Raw genomic sequence first — 9,875 nt, 5'->3', positions numbered from 1 at the left:
ACTCCAAGTGCCAGGCCCAGATGGGGAAAGAGGCACCTTTTCCCTCCCCACTCCTAGCTGCTGCACCCAGAACGCTGAACTACCTTGGCAAGGCCTCGCCTGTGGGCTGCCAAGCCAAAAGGCTCATACTGTACCAACATGCAACCCAGAGCAGGTCCCCAGTCCCTGCTGTAGGGGGAGGCCTAGGGGAACGAGGCAGAAATCCCAGACCTGCCTCACACCGGCTGTGTGACATTGGGCAAGTGACTCAACCTCTCTGAGCCTCAGTTTTCTCATCTGCAAAAAGGGAGGACACCAATGGCTGTCTCTTGAGAGGGGTGTGCAGACTTGGCATACAGCACAGCCTAGAATCTGGGTTCTTGTGGCCTGTGATGGCTGGGGGGAGGAAGACTGGGGTGGATTAGAGCTCCGTCAATCAGAAGTCTATCTCTCTCACACACACATATCCAAGCCAAAACAGCCTCCCACCGATTTTAATGGGCTGAAGAACCTGCAGATAGACTGAGATCACAGGCAACCCTGGATGTGAGTGCTGAAAAGGCACAAAGAGGTCATTTCACTGACGGGAAGAGAGAGGCTCAGAGGAGAAGGCGAGAGGGACCAGCCCCTCCTGCTCCCACCGTCGGTCAGGACAGGGTCAAGACAAACCCAGTGCTGCCCCAGGAGGCTGGGAGCCCACCTGGCTCCTCTGGCCATCCTTCCAGAATGATGAGAAAAGGAACCACTCTTCCACAACCACCATGTGCTTGGCCCACTTTGGCTCCAAGCCTCACAACAACTCTGTGAGGTGGGTGTCCGCGTTCTCAGCCCACAGATGAGACAGGCCCTGACCCACCTGAGGGCAGAGACAGACCATTAGATCAGGGCCACCTGCCGACTGGGCGCACTGCCTCCTCTGCGACACGGACTGGGGACAGGTCCCTCCACTTCATCGCGGAAGCATGAGCCACCTCCTGATGCAGGAAGCCGGGGGCTCCTGTTTGGGTTGTGCCCGCTTTGTCATCCATCCCCAAGTTCTGAGCAGGCCAGGACATGCTGGCAACAGAGCCGGCCCAACCATATCTGACGTCAGGCTCCTTGACCCCAGGACACAATCAGAGCAAGAGAGGTGGCCGGGGAGCTCTGGGGCTCCTGGGGGCAGAACCCAAGCTGAAATCCCCGCCAACCTCTACCTCTCCTGCCAGGGCACCTTTGCCTTGGCACAGCTTCCTGGGTGAGGGAGGGATAAGGAAAGAGGAACCCAGCAGGTCCTTACCTAGTCAGAAGCCCCCTCCCTCCGGGAAAAGGAAACATGAAATGAAATCATAGTGAAATGATTCAGGCACAGATCAACCTCAGGTGCCCCCTGGATCCTGATTTCTGGGGCCCATGGCCTCCTTAAAGCATATTGTCAGAGGCAGAGGAAGGGGGCTCAGTTCGCAGAGCTGCTTCGCAGATGCATGAGGCAGAGGCCAGACAGACCAAAAATGGGGAATTAGGCAGGCAGGTGAGGAGACAATGAGGCCGGTCTCCCCTCTGTCACCTTTCTCTGTGCCTCACTGCCTTTCCAGAGGCTGGTGGTTGGGTGGCATTAGCTGAGGACTAGGCCCGAACTCTGCCCCGCTGGGAGCTGGAGGAGCGCGGTCACACCAGCCCCATACCTGCCGGGTTCCCCTCCTGGGGCTGGCAGTAGTCAGACGAGGGAGGCAAGGGAGGAGCCTGTTCCTGGACAAGGCCCCTCGTCACTGAACATGGAGCAGCGGTCAGGAGAAGGACCTGGTTCATAACCCAGCCAGGGCAGGCAGAGACCTGGCTGAGCCTGGGGGTGGGGGTGGGGGACACTCGATCCAGCCATCGGCAGGCCTGTCCCCACCCCGTTGATGCCTGGTCAGGTGGTCAGTCCGAGGGGCCCCGGCATGACTGACAGTCCTTCATGTCCTCAGAGTAGTCCTCGATCTGGATGGTCATGGTGTGGAAATGGAACATCTCCTGCAGGCGGTCGCTGACTGCCTTCAGCACAGCCTGGGCATCTGCATTCTCAGCTGGGGGCCGAGAAGACACGTGGAGAGAGAGGGGAGGCACCAGAGAACCAATTACTCACTCTTGGGCCCTTAGGAGCAAGTAGGAGGCAAGTCTCGAGTCCTAGCCCCAGCAGAACAAGATAGGGGGCCATGAACATCAAGAACCCCCCAGACTCACTCCTGTACCAGGCAACCGTCTGCTTCCCACACCTGGCACACAACCCTAAAAGGGCCGGAAAAGCTCTGGCTTAAAGGTTCAGTGTCTCTCCTCTGCCACTTACTGGCTGGAAAAGCCTAGGTGAGTGCCTTTACCACCTCCCACCCCTATAGTTTCTTCATCTATAAATGGGACCTTGATGATCAAATAAATAACAGATGCCCAGTACTCAGCATGGGGTCAGATCCAAAGCGCCAGCACCGTGAGCGCCCAGCATCATCTGGGCCAGTCGGGAAGGGATGGCCCCGGGGTCCCTGGCTGCCCCTCTCGCACGAGTGCTCCACCACTCACCGATGGCGATGTGGACAGACAGTATAGGCTGGGCCACGGTCAGCGCCCAGATGTGCAGGCTGTGCAAGGCTTCCACGCCCTCCACGGACAGCAGCAGATTCTGCACGGCTGTAAAGTCCACACCCTTGGGGGTCCCTGAGGACGACAGGGACAGGGGCTGAAGGACAGGGCTCCCTACCACCCATGCTGCTTCCTGCTCCTCACACGGCACCTCACGCAGACCTCCTTGGCCAGCAGAGCTGAGATTGCCCCTGCCCCCCGAAACATGCCCCTGCCCCCCGAGCCCCGTCATGTCGCCCTGCTGTATTTTCCTCTTCACACTTGACACTGTCAGAAATGATCTTATTTGTTAGTTTCTTGCTATCTCCCTGTCTCCAATGGAAACTCTATATGTGAGCAGAACAGCTGTGGTTTATCACCCTATTAGTGCCTCTTCCCCTAGTATATGTTTGATATAAAAATTTTTTTAAGATAAAGAAGGCAACCCGGGGCTCCCTGCACCCCCATGTGGCATCCTTGTCATCACTTTTATCTGGGTCTGTCACATTCTTGGAGAAAATGCTCTGACCTGCAGCTGAACACTCAGGCTGACCCCAAACCAGGATCCAGACTGATTCCAACTACAGAGACGTACGGCCCCAGACCCCAAGCACCAGAAAGCCAGGTAAGTAGGTGTGGTAACTCAGGGCAGACCATTTGCTACCACTAAGCACCCCTCAAAGCCCTGCCACGTCTTCCTGAGGCGGGAGCGCCTCAGGAAAGAAGGCCTGAGCTGGAGTGGATTCAATAGTGTTTCTTGTCCAACTCCGACTGTCTTTTTCTCATCCTCAATCTGCAACCCCCCAACACTGTGCAATGAGAAGCATAATCCTCACCCCAAAAGGGAAGGCAAGTGGAGACTCAGGAAGCATATGAGGAAGGGCAGGAGGGCCAGGTGCTAGACACACCTGGAAGCCCCCAGACTTGGCAGGGAGGACACATCCCAGCAGGGAGGAGGCACCCTTGGTGGTAGGGGGACGGAAAGGACGATCCAAAGGACATTTCTAGAATAACCACACCTGAGGACCCTGCTCAATGTCAAGATGAGCCTGGGCCCCAGGAGGTTCTCCAGACCTTGCCCCCCCACCATGTGCTGTGATGCACTCCCACACCCAACACACACACACACACACACTGCATGCTCAGTCGTGTCTGACTCTTTGTGATCCCATTGACTGTAGCCTGCCAGCCTCCTCTGTCCGTGGGATTTCCTAGGCAAGAATACTGGAATGGGTTGCCAGTTCCTCCTCCAGGGGAATCTTCCCAACCCAGGGATCAAACTGGTGTCTGCTCGATTTGCAGGCAGATGCTTTGCCCCTGAGCCACAGACTCGAACTTATCTTTGCGCTGGAAAGTAAAGAGCAAAAAGGGCGCTCCGAGCTCGGGCTACCTTCCATCAGCACCAGGATCACATCTCTCAGGATGGTCAAGGTTGTCCCCAGGACGAGGATGGAGAACAGGAAGGTGCAGATGGGGTCTATAAACTTGTACTCTGGCTACAAGGAAAAAGGAGAGGCAGAGCTGGGGGGTCACGCCAACACCTCAGCCTTCCTTCTCCCCTCCCACCCAGCAGTGAGTCGGGGAGAAGGGCTTTTTCTGCGGGGTGGGAACAAGCTTCACCCTGACCCTGCCTCCCAGTTCTCTACCTTTTATCCTGTCCGGAAGGACAGGCAGGATGTACCACAGTTCAGGATAAGATACCATGCCTTCCCACCCCTCCCTGCCCAAGGGGCTAAGCCACAGACAAAGGTAAATGGAATCTTAGGCACCATCTGGCCCAACATCCCAGCTTTATAGGTGGGGTAACAGAGGCTCAATTAGAGCAAGGGACTCCTTTACATCATGCAGCTAGCAAGCGGTGATCTAGGCTTCAAGCCCAACGCTGGGCTCTTTCCATTACACCCCACTGCCTCTATGTAATGGGCAATGCCCAGGCTTCAGCAGCCTACAGTCTTGGATTTGAATCTGACTCTACAACTTACCAGCTAAGTGATGCTGTGCAAGTCACTGAACCTTTCTGGGCTGCAAAAAACACCACCACCTCCCTTCAGGATTCTCATCAAGATCAGAAGTGCTAATGCTTGGTGGGTGTTGGGTAAATGTTTCTTCCCTCTCCCACCCTTCTGCCCAGAGCTGGGAGGGAGCTAGAAACTGGAAAGGGTCCTGTGCAGAGAGAAGCCCCCAGGTGACCTACACTCCCTCCCCTACTTCCCCCTGTCCCCAGCTCTAACCTTGAAGTATAAAATAAAGGCTGCCACCAAAACGCCCAAGCTCTGCAGAAAGTCTCCAATGACGTGGATAAAGGCAGCTCGGACACTGGGGCTTCCCTGCTCCTGGCTGGCGTTGTGGCTGTGCTCGGGGTTACGGCTGTGTCCATGGCCAGACTGGTGAAGAATCAACCCCATTCTATGGGAGTGGAGACAAAGTCCAGGGGCTCGCTGAGGGAGCAGATGGAAGCTTCAAATTCGGCTAGGCAGAGGCCCCCATCAGGACTGACCTCCCTGTGGGGGTCAAAATCCCAACCCCCACCCAAGACTGCATGATCCCTTTGGCCACGGAAGGAGCCCAACGAACGTGGCCTTGGTTTAGAGTTTTGCCAACAGGAGGAGGGGCTCAACTCCATCCAATGCCAGGCTGAACCTGGGCACAAAGCTGCCCCAGTGCCAAACCTCAGAGCAAAAGGGTACCACAGAGGAGATCGAGATCCCCCCAGCATGTCACAGAGGGTGAAGCTGAGGCCCAGAGAGGGAACTGGCTTGCCCAAGGCCACTGGGCAAGGGGGAGAGAACCCAAAATAGACACCCCCGCTCTACACAACTTACATCTCGATGAGACCAACTTCAGGCACATCAGATTGAAAAGGGCTTTGAGATTCTGTCCCTAGGGACCCCTGCTCCTGTAAGCACTGGACTCACCCCACCCCACAACAGGAAGGAAGCCTGTCTCTGGTTACTCACTGACACGTCTGGGGTGGGGACCTGATGCTGCCCCAGGTGTACAGTTCCTGATGGCCTGGCCCCAGGCCCCAGGCAGGGCCCAGGTGTTCCAGGTGCCAGAGCTCAGACCACGAGGGAGATTCTGATCCTGCAGCCATCCTGGTGTGGGGCATGCCCCCCGCCCCCAGCAAGAGCAGGCCGGCAGGTATGCTGTGAGGAGGGGGAGGGTTCGCAGGGACCCCAGGCCACACTCACATGATATTCACGACCACAGCACAGCCCGACGTGATCAACATGGTCTCCTCCTTGATCTCATAGTCTCCAGAGATCAGCCTTTCTGCCGCCAAGTACACCAGCACCCCCGTCACGACCCAGATAGACAGCACAGAGAGCAGGGCACCCAGAATCTCTGAGGAAGAGCCCGGCCCCCAATACCAATCTTAGCATGGGGCCCTGAGGCTAAGGAGCCCCCTCTCCCTCCCCACAAAATCTGAGCCTGGGTCCGATTGGAGGTATGGCTCTGCTGGAGGTGCTATGGCTGGCACCTCACCCCACCACTCGTACATCTGAAAAGGTCGGAGCCAGAAGAAGCTCAAGACATCATCTGGGACAACCTTTTCAACTGAAGCTGACTCATTAAATATATACCCATTGCTCAGCTGGCAAACTGAGGCTCTGAGGAACAGAGGCTGGGCCATCTCCCACCAAGAAGAGAATGACAATGCAGCCCAGAGATGAACTTCAGAAGGCTTTGCTGACTTCTCCCTCCCCCATAGAGCCAATCCATGGCGTTATGTGCAAAGTGAACACCAACGTCGTTTATTCTTAAATAAATACAGCTTGCCCTCTTAGGAAGGTAGACTCTCCTTTCCTGCAGGGTGGGAACTCCCAGAGGACAGGGGACTAGGGCTCCCCCATCAGACTGGGAGCTTCCAAAGGACAAAAGTCATGGTTGACATCCTTTTCTCCCACCCAAGTCACCCTCCTGGCTTTACTCAGGGACCCAATGCACTCACCTAAGAACTTACATCTTAACCCACCCCCTCCCCCAACTCCACCCCCATCCCAACCAGGGCCCTCACCAGCTCGATGCCAACCGAAGTTCATGGTCTTGGTGGCTGGCCGGGAAGACACCCACAGGGAGAAGAGGCTGATAAGCATGCTGGCAAAGTCAGTGAGCAGGTGGGCTGCGTCTGTCATGATCGCCAAGCTATGTGCCAGGTACCCACCTGCAGGGCCAAGAGGAGGGAGGATCCTTATCGGCTCCCCAAGGAGCCAGTTTCCCAGAGTGTGTGTGCAGCAGGGAAACCGCAAGCTCTGGAGAAAGACCAGGGATTCCAGACCTCTCCACCATTAGCTGTGTAACCATGAACAAGTGACTTCCTTTGTCTGAGCCTCGACTTCTAGCATCTGTGAAATGGGATTAGCAAAATCTACTTAGAGGATGAATGTGAAAATTAAGTTCAAATTGGGCCTGGAGGGGAATACCACTGTGGTCCAGTGGTTCAGACTCCCCACTTTCATGGCACCCTCAGTTCGGGTTCAATCTCTGGTCAGGGAACTAAGATTCCACAAGCCATGCAGCGCAGCCAAAACAACCAAAAACAAAAACAAAAACAACAACAAAAAAGGGCTTGGAAAGCACAGTAGGTACTCAATAAATGCTGTTTTCTTCTAGCATTCAGGTCTTTCCTGACCTACTAGTTTTGTGCGATCTCTGGCAAGTTACTTAACCTTATGATGCCTCAGTTTCATCATAAAAATGAGACTATCAGGACCCATGACAGCATGAGGTTGTTGTGAGGACTGCATGAGACAGTGTGCGTGTGAGAGGTTTAGCACAGTGTGAGTGAGTGACAGTCGCTCAGTCATGTCTGACTCTTTGCAATCCCATGGACTGTAGTCTGCTAGGCTCCTCTGTCCATGGGATTCTCAGCAAGAATACTGGAGTGGGTTACCGTTTTCCTTCTCCAGGGGATCTTCCCCACCCAGAGATGGAACCCTGGTCTCCCGCACTGCAGGCAGCCTCTTTACCCTCTGAGCCACCAGGGAAGCCTACTATTAGCATGGCAAGCATACAGTAAATGTGCTTGTTAGTATTAATCCTACAGGAACATTCAGGAGAAAAGCCTTTTGGATCATCCATGTGCCAATTTCATTGAATTAGCCCAGAGTTCTTACCGATGACTTCCCCAATCATGAACAACAGGCAGAAGGCAGAAGCCACACAGAGCTGGCGCCAGGCCCTCTTCTTGGGGTCACCGTGACTGCCAGGACCCTTCTGGGAATGGCAGTAGTGGCTGCTCTGGGGAGCCAGCTCAGTGGGCTGCAAGGCCAGGCCAGGTGAAGACGGAGGGATGCTGCTGGTCCCATCCTGCCACAGAGTTGTGTAAGTCCTGTCCAGAGAGGGAGGGTAAGGGGAGACTCAGCTGAGATGGGAGCAAAGAGGGCTGGCTCTAGTCTTACCTCTCTACGGGGTCTGCGCGTCCCCCTGTGCCCGTTTGGAAAAAGAGTTAGGATATACTCCAAGCTGGACAGACTCTAAGGAGTGACCAGAAGCCCCTCCTTGCAGGAGAGTGCTGGAGAATGACCAGTCCTCGAGTCTTGGCTCCGTGTGTTTCCTCCTCCTCCATCCCTCCCAGGGCTTGGAGGAGGTAAAGACCTTGGGAACTAGCCGGGCGGGGGGCGGAGTGGGGGAAGGGTGGGGGTGGGGCGTGGGCTAGGCTGGGCGGGTCCAGTGGAGCGCGGAGAAGGATCAGAGCTCATGCTCAGGGAAGACAGCAGCTCGCCCCTTCGCAAGGAGTTGGAGACACCGGGCTTCCCAGGGCGGGGCGGTCCTCGGGCTAAGTGCCAGCCCCGGGGCGGAGCTCCAGGCACGCACTCCCCCACGAATCCTCATGGGGTCAGGATCTGTGCTCTGCGGCGAGGAAGGACTGGTCCCTGTGCTCAGCCTCAATTTCCCCTTTCCTCCACCTCCCCACAAACCCTCTTGTCGGGGTGGGGGCGGGGGTCCCAGATCGAGCCGTCGCCAAAACCAACCACTGCCAGGATGGCAGACGGGGAGGTGGGGCTGAGGTCACTGAAATTCCCGCCCCTCCCCAGGTTCTCCTTACCCGACTGCAAGCTTGGCGTCCAACAGATGCATCCTCTCGCCCGCTTTCATGAGGCCCCGCGCGCCCTGCCACGTGCTCCCTGGAGTCAGGCGCTGGGCTCTCCAGCGACGAGCGCTCACCTGCCACCAGAGCGGTGCGCGCAGCTCCGGCCGCACGCCCTGCCGCGAGTCCGCTCCCGCCTAGACCGCGCCTGGGCCGCCGAGGGGTCTTCCAGCTGTCGCTACCGCTGCTGCCCCCACGACGCCGGCAGCTTCGCCCCGCGCCCGCTGGCTTTATCAAGTCTCTGCTTCCCCGTGTGAAGCGGCGCGTCGTGCGCAAAAGCCCGCAGGGAAGGGGGAGGGTGTAGCTGGCTGCAAAGGGCCCGGGCGCTGACCCCAGCACCCGGTCCCCGGAACCCGAGGAGCCCACCTGGCCTGCGTCGGAAAGGCTAACCGCCTCCGCCCAGCCCTGCTGCTGCTTGCTTTTTCTGCCTCCACGGCGCCCACTTGCCCCCCGCGCGAGGCTGGCTGCCTCCGGCCGGGAAGTTCTCCGGACACCAGCTTGTTGAAATCGGCTTTGAGTCGCCTGAGAGCAGGAATGTGGCTCCTAGACTCAGAATAAAGGGCCTCTGAGGCTGGGGTTGTTGTCTTCCTCCTCGGGAAACCCGTGATCGGTTTCCACCCACCGGCTGCAGATGTCCGAGGCCCCCCAAGTTTTTCTGCGCAGGCTAGGGGGCTCCCGGGGGCGGGGTGTGCCTGCACTCAGTCAGAGACAGTAGCCTTCCTGACTGACCCATCCTCGTCGCTCTAGCAGCACCAGTTCCTCCCTTTCTGGGCTCCGATTAAAATCTGGGGTGACCGGCTGTATCTCCACCTCTACATGGAGCAGGGTCGCACTTCAGCCCCAGTCGCCATCTGGACTGAGCTGACACCGCCGCCAGCACACCAGCTATTCTCCACTGCCCCGCGGCAGTTCCCAGGAGCCACGCTGGTCTTCCGCCGAGAAAAGCCAGCTAGCTCTTCCTGCTGGGATCCACTGGGGTTGGATGTGTGCTTTGTGCAGGTCTCAGCTTATCGATCCAGTCGAAGTTTCAAACTGCCCCAGGCTCAGCTCAGATTAATCTTATAATTTATTTGAGGGCAAAGTGAAGTGAAGTTGCTCAGTCGAGTCCGACTCTTTGTGGCCCCATGGACTGTAGCCTACCAGGCTCCTCTGTCCATGGGATTTTCCAGGCAATAGTCCTGGAAATCCTGGAGTGGATTGCCATTTCCTTCTCCAGGGGATCTTCCCAACCCAAGGA

At 56.9% G+C, this 9,875-nt stretch overlaps 1 protein-coding gene across 2 annotated transcripts; it reads right to left on the bottom strand.

Annotated features, from left to right (window-relative positions):
• Window positions 1–445: 445 nt before the first annotated feature.
• On the bottom strand, window positions 446–9,481 carry SLC30A2 (solute carrier family 30 member 2). Of its 2 annotated transcripts, none has more exons than XM_027519876.1 (8): window positions 8,597–9,481; window positions 7,665–7,879; window positions 6,566–6,712; window positions 5,739–5,820; window positions 4,779–4,953; window positions 3,938–4,043; window positions 2,509–2,643; window positions 446–2,021 (listed from the first exon to the last, which is right to left on the bottom strand). In XM_027519876.1, exons 1-8 carry the CDS (start codon window positions 8,644–8,646, stop codon window positions 1,876–1,878), a joined length of 1,056 nt encoding a protein of 351 aa, XP_027375677.1. In that variant the 5' UTR covers window positions 8,647–9,481; the 3' UTR covers window positions 446–1,875. The 2 variants fall into 2 exon arrangements, with proteins under 2 accessions (XP_027375677.1, XP_027375676.1); XM_027519875.1 differs by having other exon boundaries at window positions 5,739–5,892; window positions 8,597–9,473.
• Window positions 9,482–9,875: the final 394 nt, after the last annotated feature.

The sequence above is a fragment of the Bos indicus x Bos taurus genome, chromosome 2, assembly GCF_003369695.1.
Source record: "Bos indicus x Bos taurus breed Angus x Brahman F1 hybrid chromosome 2, Bos_hybrid_MaternalHap_v2.0, whole genome shotgun sequence".
In the NCBI taxonomy this organism is placed as follows: Eukaryota; Metazoa; Chordata; class Mammalia; order Artiodactyla; family Bovidae; genus Bos; species Bos indicus x Bos taurus.
This window is presented reverse-complemented; position numbering and strand designations above follow the sequence as displayed.

Bases quoted from the DNA above. Each gene is read 5' to 3' on its own strand.
- SLC30A2 (XM_027519875.1), bottom strand. From the start codon at position 8,646: ATGAAAGCGGGCGAGAGGATGCATCTGTTGGACGCCAAGCTTGCAGTC. The intron at 2,644-3,937 runs GTAGCCCGAGCT...TGTCGTCCTCAG, and splicing joins GATCCTGGTGCTGATGGAAG to GGACCCCCAAGGGTGTGGAC. The intron at 2,022-2,508 runs GTGAGTGGTGGA...CTCGGCCCCCAG, and splicing joins GTCTGTCCACATCGCCATCG to CTGAGAATGCAGATGCCCAG.